Source organism: Crocodylus siamensis, chromosome 13 (assembly GCF_052110815.1).
Source record: "Crocodylus siamensis isolate JL-2025a chromosome 13, ASM5211081v1, whole genome shotgun sequence".
NCBI classification, from domain to species: domain Eukaryota; kingdom Metazoa; phylum Chordata; order Crocodylia; family Crocodylidae; genus Crocodylus; species Crocodylus siamensis.
Window position 1 is genome coordinate 4,744,536 of NC_143407.1, and position 14,665 is coordinate 4,759,200.

Genomic DNA, 14,665 nt, shown 5'->3' on the forward strand with positions numbered 1-14,665 from the left:
GCTGCGGGAGCTGGAATAGCCAAGACGGGGAGCCGTGCTAAAAGGCAGAGGAGGAGCTGGTTCGTGAGGGACTTCCCTGGATGCTCGAGGTGCGTTTTCTCTCTTTTCATGTTGCACGCAGTCCGTCGCTGGCTGCTTGGCAGGAGCGGTCCTGGGCCGTTATCGAATCCATCCCTCTTGAGGAAAAAAGGCCCGAGGAAATTGCTAGGGGTGGCTGCGTGCTCTGAAGTTGAGCAAGCGTGGAGGCGGTGTGTAGAGAGGTTTAGCAGAGATCAGCTGTAGCGTGACACGCTGACATGCCTCGTCACGAGCGTGCTAGTGACACCTTTGCAACCAGAAACACTGCTTTCAGGGCTGGTGGACTCAACCTAACAGTATAAGTTAGCACTTGGGGGGCCAGATCCCCCGCTGGGGTACATCGCTGGCATCGCTTCTGCAGCGTAATACCAAACCGGCGAGGCTCTCTGGCCCGGGAGTGTGCTGCCTCCTTACAGCCCTGGGCTTGTGTTATCAGAGGAGCACAGTGCCTGGGCGTCACAGCTACTGTCATTGTCTCCCGAGGCTCCGCTACGAGGCGCCTGTACCCAGAACGACAGGAACACCTGCTTTGTTTGATTGTAGTCCCAGCAACTCGGAAAAAATGAAAACCTGAGGGCAGCCATGGATCGATTCTGTAGGATTTTTGGCAAACTGGAAAACGGAACGAAGAAAGTCAGTCTGGTTGAACGACATTTTCTGTTTGTCCCCAAACAAAGGCTTTTGTTTGGGCGTGGAACGGTTTTTAAAGTTATAAATAAAATGTTTTAATGACCTTCAGTAATCTGCTGAAGAAACCCTTGGCTTACATTGACGACTAGAAATGAAATGCTCCCACCTTTTCAGAATTGTTCTTTTCCTTTTCTTCTGACTGGATGTGTTTGCTGGAAAGGTTGAAATGTTTCAGCTGAACCAAACATGCATTCCTCAGTGACAGAGTGCCCTGCTTTCTCAGAAGGCCGCCCGGCTTTCAGTGTAGACACGGGCACAACTGCTGCCCCCTGAGCTTTATACCTGGATCAACCTTGACCAGCGGCTGTGCCGCTTGGTCCCAGTATAACCAGCACCTGTGGCAGCCTGGCTCGAAACCCTACCTGCACGTCTGAATTGTGCCTACGTACTGCCATGGGCGAAGGCAGTGCCCTTGGGTTGCTTGTACTTCTTGTACAGGAGTAAATGCATCCCGTAGGCTACGTGGGGCTGGCTAAGAGTGGCCACGCCACCAGTCTCTGCTACTGTGGAGAGGGGCAGCCTGCGAATCCCGCAGAGGCACATAGTGGGTAGGAAACTACCCCAAAAAACAGAGGTTTTCCCCTTCTCTTTAATAAAAAGATCCAATTTTGTGCTATATTTCATGTTTTGGAGTGTGTGTGTGCATGTGTGTGTGTGTGTGTGTAGTAAGAAGACCACGTTGCATGAAGCCGGGCCCATGGGGTTGTTTGTCAAAGCCAAGGCCTCAGAGGCACTCTGCCTTTGCCTAATTAACGATGCCCTTGGCTAATACGATGCTGCAGCAATGGGAGCCGAGCCTTCTCGGACCTGTTTGCATGGAGATGACGGAACGGTGGAGGTAGTTGCACATACGAATTTTCCCATTTCATCTGCAGGTCAGCAACAGCGCGGTGTAGTGATTAGGGCAAGGGATTACTGGTCTCTCTGGTTCCTGAAGGCTGTGCAGGTGAGCTTGTGAGCCAGGACTTCTGGTTTGGACACCACAGCTCTGTTACTGACCTCAGGCAGGTCCCCAGCTTCTCTCTCCCTTTTGTATCCTTCCCCATCAGGAAGGACGCGGTGCTGTGGAGAGGGAGGACTGTGAAGCAAAGGTGTTTCCCAGTTCTTTTTATTAAGAGAGATTGAAACGGACATATCAACAGAGCATACTGCAAAGGCCACAGCGAGTGGAAGTAATACATGTAATGCACATTAAAGAAAAGTCTGTAATAGTATTAGATACCAATGGGTTAATGTCGTGCCTGCATTTAAGATCCCCAGATGGAAGGTGCTGCATTATATAGCCAACAAGTCCCAACAAAACTAATTGACTGGGATATAGTAATGCATGTTGGGGGTGGGGAAGTGACTTGGCTACAGTGAAAAATATTCTCCAAATACCCAAGCCATGATACTGGGCGCCTTATAAATGTGATTAGTAGATCTAATCTTTCTGTGCTGGAGCCGGTTGTCAAGAAATGGAGTGCTGACCAACTCGCTGACTTCAGCAGCTCTCCTGAGTTACAAGGGTTCACATTTAAAAAAAACAACAAAACCCGAGGATTTGGGATGGGCTGTCCTGCTGCAGGGCACAGGCTGATAGGGAGGGATCAGGAGGGAACGTTGTGAGAGGACTGCAGGGTTCATTGCTCCTTCTCCGGTACTGGCCATGTGGGAGGCTGGATTTTGGACTAGATGGGCAATGGGATTGGATCTTAGTCTGTCAGTCCCAGTGTTGCTTGCTTGCTTACTACCTACCTGTCTGTCTGTCTGCAGGTCTGGCTGGCTGCAGATCTGTCTCTCTGTCCTCGTATTTGTCCTCTTGGATATGTGCTGTTTTTGTCTGTCTCCCATGCGCGCTTTCCAGCAAAGATGGAAACAGCACTGTGGCTCTCATTAAAGCTTCAAGAATGTGTATAGTCATGGCAAACAATAAAAGCACAGAGGGGATAGAGGCAGGAGAAGAATGCCGCCTCTGTCGCACCCGGAGGAGATGCCTTTGAACGGTTCGGCTCTTTTGAGAGGGGGTTGTGGAGGAAGGAAAGCACCTGAGAACTGAGGGGAGGAGGTGGGGAAGGAGGGGAACAGCAGCGGGAGAGGAGGCGGCGGCACTGGAAACCCTCGACTATCCTTGGACAGAGGGTCCACTTGTTCCTGAGGCCATTAGCGTGAGATGCCCTTCCTCTAGGGCCTGAGATGCAGAAGGGTCTGAGCTTCCATTGCTAACTCGGTGCCATGGATGCTGGCACTTTCTGGAAATCTACCATGGAGGCAAGGGGACTATGTTTTGCTAGAGGCACAACGAAGCCTCACTGATTTTCAGGAAACTTATGGCCAGTTTTCAAACCAGACGGGTGTCTAACCTTGCAAACCGGCACTTAGTGGGGTCCTCAGAGGCACCTACAATCCATCTATTATTCCCATGGGCTGAGGCCTGGAACTGGCTTAGGAAACTTCTGAAAATCCCACAAGGGCTCTTCTGGCATTTTTAGATGCCCAATTTTCTTTTGAAAATCGGGCCCTAAATCACCCAAGTAACTCAGCTGCCTTCGATGTTTGCCCACAATTTTTAGAAGGGCTCATCCCCTGAGTCTGGGGACGGGTTGGGAGAGGAAACCAGCTCCATTTCAGGCCCCGCGAGAGCAGAGCGCGTTGGGTGCTGAAGGGTTGTGAAAATCTGGCTATTCCTGTTGCCATGAGAGCATCCGGGTGCAGAGAGCTCTGGAAATCTGTCTCTGAGCCAAAGGCAGACGGGAGCTCGCCATCCTGATACAACAGGCCGCGGATCTTCGTCGGCAGAAGTTAAGCGACTGTGTCCTGCGCCGCCTCCTCACCACAATCCTCTCTGAAAAGTCCCCTGGGATGAGCAAACCCCTAAGAGGATCTGCATAAGGGGGGATGAAAGTGTCTCCAAGGCACAGGAGTCTCAGGCATCCGTTCAAATGTTTTCATTGTCTGCCCCTTGTCCAGATGCCAGTAAAACCCTGGTGCAGAAAGAAAGAGCAAGAGAGAAAGAAATCACTGATCCACCAACTTCAATGCTCTCCTAATAAAAAGAGGAATGTAGGGAACAGTGGAGCCTTGACGCTTTCGTGCCAGTGGTTTGGTGAGTGATAAAAGGCTGAGTTAAGTGTCTGTAGCCCATGCCTTGAAATCTTGGACCTGGGAGAGCAATCCGTTTTGGGCAGAGGGGAGAGAAACGGAGGGGTCGAGGTGGATGGGGTGTGTGTGGGAGGGAGAGGGTGTGGAAAGGTAGCTGAGAGAGGAGAGGGCTGGGCGACAACCCCGCTGGAGGGATACTTCCCAACATGGGGAACGATAAGGGAGGAGAGGTTCCCCCCCCGGCCCCCACTACTCCCCTTTCTGGCAGCAATAACCTAGCAGTGGGACATGCGTAATACACATCCCACTGGGGGAGTTAGATCAAAGGCAGTGAAGTAGATACAAGAGGTTTCTGCTTCACAGACCAGAGAAGCTGCCGTTCAATAGAGCCTTTGTTACCCAGGCTCTCCAGAGTTGGGGCTGGAGAAATACCTGACCCCCTCCCCACCCCAGCCCTGTGGTGCTGAACCGTTGCAAGTATGCTAGGGAACAGCAGCCGCTTGGTTGCTGGTGGGGAGGGAGACGGAGAAGCCGCGGCAGGCGGGGAGGAGGGATCAGCAGCTTCAAAAATAAGTCGGGGCGAGTTGGATGCGGCTCAGCTCCCCGAGGCCGGCCAACGGCAGGAGGCACGGAGTGGGGATCGGGACATGTGGCGCTCCCAGAAAACTCATGTGGCAGGGAGCATCCGTCTGGGAACGCCGGAGGTTTGATAGCGGTGGAGAGGGCAGCTCGAGGTGGCGTGGGCTGGGAGGAGGAGGGCAATGCCTAGCCCACCCTTCCTTGCTGGCAGGGTGGGTGGTGGGAGACTGGGGTCCACATTCAAGGCCTGCACCAGGCCAGCTGGCTCTCTTCGTGGCACGGATGTCGCTCTGCCAAAAGTGAGGTCACGGCCGGCTCTGAGCCTTCGACAATGCCACGTCTCCTCAGTCCTGTCCCTGCTGGGGGCTCAGGTGTCTGATTAGGGCTTGGCGCAGACGGCTAGGGTGCAAGGGGAAGATGCAGGAGTGGGGGGAGCTTTGGAGGATGAGCGAAAGGGTCTGGGATGGTGTTTAACCTCTTCCGATGCTTGCACCTTGCTATTTGCATCTGTGTGGCTCCTGGGGTGCGGGGGTGGGAAGTGGAGGGATGGGATGGCAGGGCTCTGTCCTTCCTCGCCTTCTCTGTGGAGCGCGGCTTAGCACCAGCATGAAGCCAGAAGGGGCTGGACTGGTGGCTCTGAGCATAGCCCAGGTGAGTTGTTTCAAGGTGGTTTTCAGTGCCAACAAGAGAAGGTAATGGGCACAGCTGGTTCCTTTAATACCCTCCCCACTCTGGGTGGCTGACCGAGAAGACAGTGCAATGTGCTGTGCTGCCATCTCAAGAGGAGAGCTGTGGGCTGAGGAGGAAAGGACAGGGTGAAGCAAAAGGCGTTGGCAAACCACCTGGTCCACTCCAGCGCTTGCTCCCTTCATGCCTTGGATAGGGCTTGCCTGGAGGTGGTTTCTTGAAGGGCACTTCATGCTGGTGTGCAAAACCACCTGGCTTTAATTCTGCTCCCACTCGGCTCATTGGAAAATGGGGCTGTGCTTTAGAGTGAATTCCCAATGTCCATCAATGTGGCATTGTGATAGCATGTAGGTGCCGGCAGACAGAGTGCAGGTTTCCATGAAAGTGCATGAGCACAGGGTATCGGTATGCCCACTGGCACACGGTCACGTAGATGGGCACACAGTATGCTTGTCCAGTGCATGGCAATCTAGGACAATGTAGGTGTCATACTGGTCCTGTATAGATAATATACCATGCTGACAGCATATCTGCCCGATGTGCATCTAGTCCTACGCAGGTGGCATTTGCATGGAAATGCTAGCAACCTGTATTAAATATCATACAGCAAGTGTATCCCCGTAGGACTATAGGAGGCAGGCAGGCATTTTCCTTTGGACTCATTTTTGATGGCTAAAAGAGAAAGGATCTTGGCACATAACATTACAGAGCTATCTGTGTGCTTCACTAGCTTGGTTTATAGGTCAAAGTCATGTGCGCTGTTATTATAAACTGCAGGCTGCGAGATTTTACAGCTTCTAAACTTGCTTACTGTATAGTTTTAGAGAAATTAAATTTCCCAAGGATTCTTACTAGGGCAACAAGAAGGGGAATTTCTTGGTCTCAAAAGCAGCGCTGACCTCATCAGATCCTGGTAATTAGCGCTCGGTGTTGCTGAATGAATGTGAGCGAGAGCCGTGTTTGTACAGGAAAATGCAGGCAGCCGTGCCGGTCTGGTGTAACCTGGGGGGCTCTGGTGGCTTCAGGAGAGTTTCTCCAGCCAGCGCCAAGCGTGGGGTGCGGAGGCTCTCGCTAAGGGGTGGGGGCTGTATCCAGGACCAGAGAGAACGGCTGAGAGTTTCTCTTTTATTCCTCTCCTGTGAAAACGCTTCACCTTGTCCTGAGACGTCTCTGATCGAGTGCAGAGAGGTTTCTTTGCAGAGGCATCTGAGTCAACCATCAACTCGCGAGACAGAGCGAGGTGGGAGTGGTGAGCGGATTCGGTGCCAAAGCCTTTTTCTTCCTTTGTTCTGCAGCCTACAAAGAAAGTTTTGTTTTGCGCACCTTTCAGAGAGGTGCGGTATTCGTTTTTCATTTATTTTTTGCAGAGAAGGCAGACTCGTTATGGAGGCTTCGAGGGAAGGCCTTGGAGATGAAAGGCAGGACTCCTGTTGTGGGGCGGGGAGGCTTCTTTCAAGCTCTGCCACTGACTCACTGTGGGACTGTGCCCATGTCCCTTAACAGCTGCAAAGCCAGATTTCCAAAGGAAGTCGGGGACAGATTTCCTGGGTTTTAGCACCCACAGTTTAAGTACCGTAACTGCCTTGTTTGCTAAAGAGATCTGATCTTACTTACCCCTGGACTGTCCTCAGATGAAAGTGGCTGCGAAGCATAACTACACCAGACTGGCCTGATTTTCAGCTGCTGTCTTTTCCTTGAACTGAGAGGACCTACTCAGGATCCGACCTGGCGTGTATCAAATGCTTTGCAAGCCTCAGAAGGTGCATCGAATGTGGCTGGCTGAGAGCGAGGACTTAGCAGGGCGCGCAGAACATTTTGATGTGAGATAATGAGCAGAAAAGAGACAATGCAGAGCAAGGTGCTTCATGCTCCACAGAGCTGCTCCCTGGGAGGCCAGGCCTGGCAGTGCTGCCATTGATTTTAGTGAGACTGGGGCTGCGTCTCTCTGCTGGAAGCCCCTGCTGCCCTCAGCTCTCCAGCCTCTGCGGGGACATGCAGCAGGGAAGGCAGAGGGGCTGCGGGGCTCCCCTGCTGCTTTGCATCTTCACATGCCAGTGCTGGGCTGGGTCCTCATCTCACGTGCAGGGGAGCAAACCAGGAGGAGCTCCACGGAAGTGAATGGGACCCGACTGCGTGAGCAAGGGGAGACGCACGCTTGATAGCCAGAGGCTGAATGGGGGATTCCCATGCTCTGATGTCCTCATTAGGGAGGCATCCCATGTTTAGAGCCTTCTGTGTGTATAGGAAGGAGGGCTCTGCTGACTTTGCTTATAAAAATACAGCATTGCTCCCCTTAGCCTGCAGGAGTGTGGAGAGGGGAGGAAGACTGTGCCGAGTGCCACCTCCCTGATCCTCTCCTTTATGAGTTTTAAACTCCACTGGCCGCAAAGGAGCTACTCCTGAGTTACCCCAATGTGAGAGGAGACTCAGCCCTGGCACCGCTGGCCATAAAGCCAGCAAAGCTCCAGCTGCAAAACATTTCCTGCTGGAGTCAGGGGTAGAGACCTTAAAATGGAATGGCTTTTGGGCTAAGATCAAGCGAGATGGAGGCATCTGAACCCCAAGGCCTCTGGGCCTGGGGCTTGCACATAGGATGTCTGCCTGGATTTGGGGAGTATCCAAAGCCCAAGACTGATGGGTCTGGGAGGGGAGGATACTTGCCCGGTGGCAAGCTCTGCTCAGCTTTGCTCAGTCGAATTTTGGAACCTGACTGTTGGGCTGTGCCCTGTTGAATCTGGAACTGGTTTGGGCCTGGCAATTAAATACAACCCCCCTGCAAAAAACAAAACAAAACAAAACAAAAAACCCCAAACCCCAACAACAATATGAACAAACCCGAAAACAAAACCCAAAACCAAACCAAACCCTTCAGACTGGGAAGTAGAAAGTACTGGGTAAAAAGGGGTGGGGAGGTCTCAAGGTGTCAGCTGTATAGTGAGGTATCCAGCCATATTCGTCTAGAGGCAAAAGGAATTGGGACTCGTGGTAGAAGTGATATCTTTTATTAGACCAACTAGACGTTTGCAAAAAAACCTTCCGAGTCTTTTGAAAGCTGCAGCACTTGCAAACGCTTGAGAGCAGGTTCCTTCCTCAGTCCCACCGCGCTGGCTCTGGAGGACCCGCTGCCTTTGGTGACTCCTGATTCTGGGCATAACAGGGACCCAAGCACAGCCTTTCAAGTCATGGGCTGGCTCTAGTTTGTATCCTTTAGAAACACTGATTTTCAGATGCAATACAGCCTGTGTTTTTGCAGGCCCCTCAAGGAAGGCTTGTTCTTCCTGTAGGAACAGGAATGGGCTAGCAGTACTTTGATTTCCCCTCTGGCTTTAGCTAAGGAGCAGCAAGTGCTCCTGGTACCGGCTCTGAGTTTGCCTTCCTTGTGCAGCACGCTCAGTTTTATATAAGCATTGATGCTCAGGCCACCACACTCATCTCAGAGAGAGCCCACGCAAGACAGGGGGAACAGCAGTCGGGGAAGGCTCCTGGCAGACCAGCGGCTGCGTTTTGAAGTGGGAGGATGACTGTGTGGCATAGCTGGAACGAAATTAAAATTTCCTTGGGAACCCTTGAAGTCTGGGAAGTCAGAGACAAAGTCCAGGTGGCCCTGGCCTGGAGTCACTGGGAGAGTTTTTCTTTGTTTTCCCCTTTCCCTCTTTCTTTGTGTTTCCCTAAAGACTGCTGGCTTATCCTCCGTAAGCCCTCTGCTGTGGTCTATGGCTTTTTATTCCTATGTGATTGCTTTTCCTAACTCATGTAGGGCTAAAAGCCATGGGCTACACAGAGGATGACTCCACCTTCTCAGGCACCTCTACAATCTGCACGGATTCCTGATCCCTTTTTAATCACCCATATTTATTTGGTAACAAATAGCAAGTGAAAGGGGGCATTGAAGCCTTGCACGGCCTTGAAGGTTTAGCAGGACAAACGGGGCGGGAGGGTGGTTAGCAAAGAGAGGGACAAAGGAGGGGTGTGGGGGGGTGTCGGCCTTTCAGAGCCCTTCCTCCCCATTCAGAGCTGAAAGGCTGCTTTGGTGCGTCCGGTGCTGCATGGCTACTGTAAGAAGTCGGGGGGGGGGCGGGGGTGCTTTGAGTTTCTTTTTTAGTGCTGAGCTGTTCTCACACAGTTCAAAGCTCCCCCACCTGCAGCCCTCAAGAACAAAAGTGTCAGGCGGAGACCAAGGCCATTTCCTAAGGAGACAGAGTGCTGATTAACTAGATACTCCAAAATAGCCACCAGGTAATTACAGAAGCCCTTTCTTTTCTATTGTCGCCTTTCTTTAGCAGGGTCTCACAGGTGTCTGAGAAAGGACTGGGCCCATCCAACCCCTTTTTACTTTGGTTCCAGCTTGAACCCCAATCCCCCCCACTCTTCCCTCCCACCCCATCCTTTCTGCACTTCCAGAGCCGGGAGGGGGGTGCAGCAAGCTAGCTCTGACCTTGGAGGATGCATGCTGGCGTAGCTGTGTTACCCTCCGTGGAGCCAAGCCAGTTTGTCCCAGCATTGTCTGTGCAGCCGCTGCTAATGTTGAGTCTTAAAGAGATTAGTAGCAGAGGGGCTTGAGGAAGATGGTGATAATAGTGCAGCAAAGCTGCTCTGACCCTCACTTTGCTAATCCACAAACCCCATCATCCTCCCGTACAAAACCTGGCAGGGCCTTGCCCAGCTTCTTGGCTCGGGCAGAGCAGTGAAATTATGCTGTGGCGAGGTCTCATACCGGTCAGACTCTATTATAGTCACCAGCACATCTGATTCCAACAGCAAGAAAACAAACCCAGTACTATCAAGCCAGCAGATTTCTAAGTCATGGCTTATATTCCCCCCACTCTGAAATCATAAGTTTGGTTTAAAAAAAAAAAAGCATTGATTTTTCTATAAAAGCAATTGTTCTCCTATTCTTTTTTGCCACCTAGATTTGGACTTTAGGAGGCACATTTTTAAGTTACTACAAAATGGAAAGCTGAGAGAGAGGGGCTCTCGTAGAACCCAAACTGACTGGACGAGAGGCAGGAATCGCCCTGTGAAACCCCCTTGAACTGGGTAACGGAGGAGACCAGGTTGTTAGGTTCTTGGGATGTCCCTTGTGGCCTCAGAAATCTATGATGTAGCTGTGGAAAAGATTTACAAAGAGTGAACAAAAAGAGATAATTATTTGTACTGTAGAGGTCATTGTGTGTGCTGATGTATGTGCCTATACACATGTATGTCTCTCACAAATAATACCTGCATGCTGTGTGTGTGTATATATATGTGTGTGTTTGTGTGTATATAAAAAAATAAAATGTATGTATGTATGTATGTATGCACACACACATATACGCACACGTTTTAAATAAAGACGCAGGCACGCATCATACCTGTCTGTATCTATTTATGTCTGTCTGTTGCTACTGAAACGCACGTGACGTACATCTGTATTTGCAGGCAGGCAGACACCGAGGGCTGTGACAAAGAGCTATGGGCCTCGGCCTCCGTCAGACCCAGCCCTCTAGGAGCCGAGTGCGCTCAGCTCCCACACAGACCACCCTGACCGTGAGCCCTCCTGGCCTAATGCCATCTGTGAAGTTCATGCCCTACACCTGTTCCTCCGATTGTGTTGCTGGCTAGCAGTGAAGGGGCAGGGCTTCGATGGTCAATGCCGGATAGCTGGGATAATTAACAAGCAATAATGGGAAGGCAAAAAAGAAAAAGAAAGAAAAAAAACAGAACCCATTTAACTGGGATTTTTTTTTTTTTTTTGGAGGGAGGGCTTGCAAGCCAAAATGTTTTGTTGTGCTGGGAACGTAATGAGCAAAATCCCTCTTTGCTGCTAATGGCACATGCACTGATGTTGAATTGCGGCGACGCTCCTGTGGAATGCGCAGCCCCGGGATCGCCGCGCCGCTCCTGAATGAATTCCTAATGAATGTCTGCGGCGGGGCCCCACACGCTCGCAGGGCGCAGGACTGGAAACGGGGAGCCTTGCTGCAAGGGGCCGGCGCTGGTCCGGGACTCCGGCTCCCCCTGCACTCTACCTGCGAATCCTGATTAGCTTCAGTCATCTCCAGTAATTGTAGTGCCTCGTTCCGCAGCTAATCCAACAGCCCGGCTGGGTTAATTTGTATCTTTGTTTCATGAATATGGAGCACGCAACATGCCACCTTCGTAATCAGGATGCAGAGAAGCTGGCACTTGTTTATAGGCACAAATTTTAAGTGGCAATTGCTTCTCATTGTCAACAGGCTTCAAGAGATTGCAGAGGAACTCAAATATCCAAATTGAAACGGCAGCAGCTCCCATTAATATTTCGGTGGCTGTCGGGCAAAGCCGCTGAGAACAAGATTATTGGCAACCTGTCTGCCAAACGCAGGCTAGATACTCGTCCCCTGGGATTTGCTTTGACTACCCTTTATGCTATTGATTTTTCTTTTAGCAAAGCAGGCGCTTAAAAAAAAAAAAAAAGAGCAAGGGAGTGAAAGAAGCGCATAGCGACCTGCATTTCTTCAGCGCGGCATTCGACAGGAGCCCAGATGGCGCGAGAGCTGGGTATGCACACTTGTCACGGCCTCTCTCCATCAAAAACAAATGGATTGAGGGCCAAGTGCTGCCTACAAAGTCTCTTGCTTGGGCATTTTTCCAGACTGGATATTTCCTTGAATAAGCCGAGACAGGGTGCAAACCCCAAGTCTGAGGGGGCCTTAGAGGTCTGAAGAGGCCTTAGGTGGAGAGTATCGGTCTTCCACCCTATGCAGTCGGGCAAGGCTATGCTGATCATCTAATCTGCCCTCCCGCATGTCGTGGGCCAGAGGATTGCACTCGGCATCTCAAGAACCGAGCACTGGTTGAGTCGGTCTTTCAGCTTTAGAGTATTGTTGTCCGTCTCTGCCATCGGGCCGATGCAGATTTCCAGCAATCCAAAATATCACTGGTGTTTGGATTGGCAGCTTAGATTCATACCCAGCCCTCCCGGAAGTGGGGCTGGCCCTGGGAGAATCTCGGAGTAGGAGTTCGTGGCCCACAACCGCAGGCAAACATCTGGGTCCTGGTCTTCCAGGGCTTCAGTTAAACTCAATAGCATTGATGTCCATGGCTCTGAACGCAGCCGTGGGAGACAGCGGGTCTCTGCCTCCCCCAGCCCGGGCCCTGTAATCCAGCTTCCTAAAATACGAGGCATCAAAGCTTCCTAGCTAGTCCTGCTGGCACAGTTATCAAATAATCACCAAGCTACATGTAACAGGTGGTGGGATTGACAAACGCAAGGCAATATTTTCCAAGCAGGCTAGTGGACTTGGACACATACCTGCCAAAGCCTTGAACAGAAGATGCATCTCAGTCCCTTGGACTGAGTTGTAAATCTCATCCTCAATAAAAGGGGGACTGCTGAAAAGCTCAGGGCACGTTTTTGTTTCCCCTTCCAGCTTGCGGCTGTTATAATTGCTCTGCCTCCCACCCTGCAAAGACACCGAGACAGGCAGATTATCCCAGTAATGTCCATCCCTTTCAGAGCTCCCGGGAGCTGAAGAGCAGAGCTCATCAAGCGACCATGTAATTACCAGTGAGGGCTGGAATTTAGGGAGCGAGGCATCTGTCTCCCATTGACTTTCAATGGGAATCAGGTGCGTAATGCCCTAAATCCCAGCCAACACTCATTGCAAGCTGGATGCGGGGTGGGTGTGCTTGGCCCTGCAGGGTGGTAAGGCAAGGGCCCTGTGTTTCAGCATAGACTGCCCACGTCGGTAGCTGCCCACGAGCGGTTTGCACAGGGCAGCTCTGACTTTGTTATTCCCTCTGCCTCTGGGCAGCAGTAAGCAGAAACTTTGCACTTCTCCCCCCAGATGCCAGCCAGGATGGCTGGGTGGGGAGTCTGTTGCAGGGATCTCCACTGCAGAGCACAGGGAGGGCCTGCTTGAATGTTCACCCATGCAATTGGCCTTACACCGGCAGAAAAAAGGAGTCCAATAGGGCTGATGCCTGTCTGTGTCATACATCACTGTCTGCTCCTGGGGCAGTATAATTGCCTTCTACTCGGGGTGCAGGCAAAGCCCTCTCCTGGGGACCAAACAAACTGGGAGCTCTGCAGTCCTCGCTGGGTTGGCTAGCCACATGATAGACAGTCCCCAAAGCAGGGGCAGTTTCCCTGGAGAACATGATAAATGACTCGGGGGAGGGAGCAGCAATTATTTATATTTTAATTACAGCTGGATGATAATGAAGTGAAAAGCTGTTTTTTATTAAAGCCGTGGCGTTTGGGTAATGAAGGAAGAGACTGCTTCTCCTTCCCCTCAATCACTGCGAGCTCATTTAACTCGCGTGCAGTTGAAAATGTTGCAGGGAGAGGGATGAAGAAGAAATTGAGTCTTGCTTTGTTGGGTCTCGGTGGGCTGTGGGGAATATTCCCACCTGTGCTAGTTAGCAAAGTCTTCCCGCTATCATTGAGGGCCTCATCTATAACTCTCTGAAAGTCAGCAGGGGGGCTTTTCTTTACCTTCAGCAAGCAATTTAGCAAGCAGGGCCACGCACACCCACCCCGCATCCAGCTTGCAATGAGTATTGGCTGGGATTTAGGGCATTACGCACCTGATTCCCATTGAAAGTCAATGGGAGACAGATGCCTCGCTCCCTAAATTCCAGCATGAGATCAGGATTCAGGCACACTTACCCTGGTGTGACTGCAGTAGTTTCCCTGGCATGGGTTTGGTACAAACTGAGCTGTTTTTTCAGCCAGGGATTGCATTGACGCCTGTTAGTTTTGGGGGTCACCAGACACGGCCCGACGAATCTTAGACGGGGTTTTAGCTCCAGGCAGGTCGGTTTACTGTTTCCAGTTTGCTGCTTCTGTGTGAATGGACAGAAGTCCAGGGAGAGCCTAGTTTTAACTCCCCTCTGGCCTCATTCTCATTTGTCGGTATAAGTACAGTGAGGACCAAGTTACCTGGCTGTCCTTGCAAGTCCCAGTTGCGATGGTCCAGGCTGATCCTGATGCCACCTATCTGCAAGCCCGAATTCACAGTATTGCTATTATTATTATGCATTTATTTAGTACAGTGATTTTTCAACCAGCGTATTGCAGCACCCTTAGGGCCTTGAGATCCTTTCAAGGGGGCCATGGGGTGCCATGCAAGGTTAGGTGCACAAATGTGATTCATAAAGCATTTCAAATGGGAATCCAGAGTGTTAAAAACACTCTGTCCCGCTGCAGTCTTTCTGAGTTGGTTAACAGAAGAGTTGCTGATATTCTTCTGTAGTTGACAAGAGCTGGCATTTTTTGAGGGGGGCTTCGAGTCTCCTGAGGGGTGCCCTGAGTCTAAAATGGTTGAGAACCGCTGATCACGGTGGTCTCTAAGGCCACAGCTGGGACCAGGGTCTCCTTATAGTAGACCCTGTACATAGAGAGTGCAAGGCCGTCCCTGACCCAACGAGTTTACCGTCTGAATCGGCAAGACAGACTGGGTGGGAGCAGGGAAGCATTTTATCTCCTTTGGGGCATGGGGTTGCAGAGAAATTAGGGGCTGGATGTTCTCCGCACTCAGCCCTCAGCACTTCTGTCTCACCGCAACATCCAGCCACTTCTTTG

General features: G+C 51.4%; 1 protein-coding gene across 5 annotated transcripts in view; it reads left to right on the forward strand.

Moving 5' to 3' along the window:
* BLACAT1 (BLACAT1 overlapping LEMD1 locus) overlaps positions 1-14,665 on the forward strand; it is a 59,391-nt gene that overhangs the window by 25,228 nt on the left and 19,498 nt on the right. The window contains exon 1 of one of the 5 annotated variants that reach the window (XM_090025596.1): positions 4,438-4,553. The exons of the other annotated variants lie outside the window; for them this stretch is intronic. Within the exon in view, the coding sequence (XP_089881722.1) occupies positions 4,438-4,553 (116 nt within the window). Of the gene's footprint in view, positions 1-4,437; positions 4,554-14,665 lie in introns of those variants that run through there. 5 annotated transcript variants of the gene reach the window in all.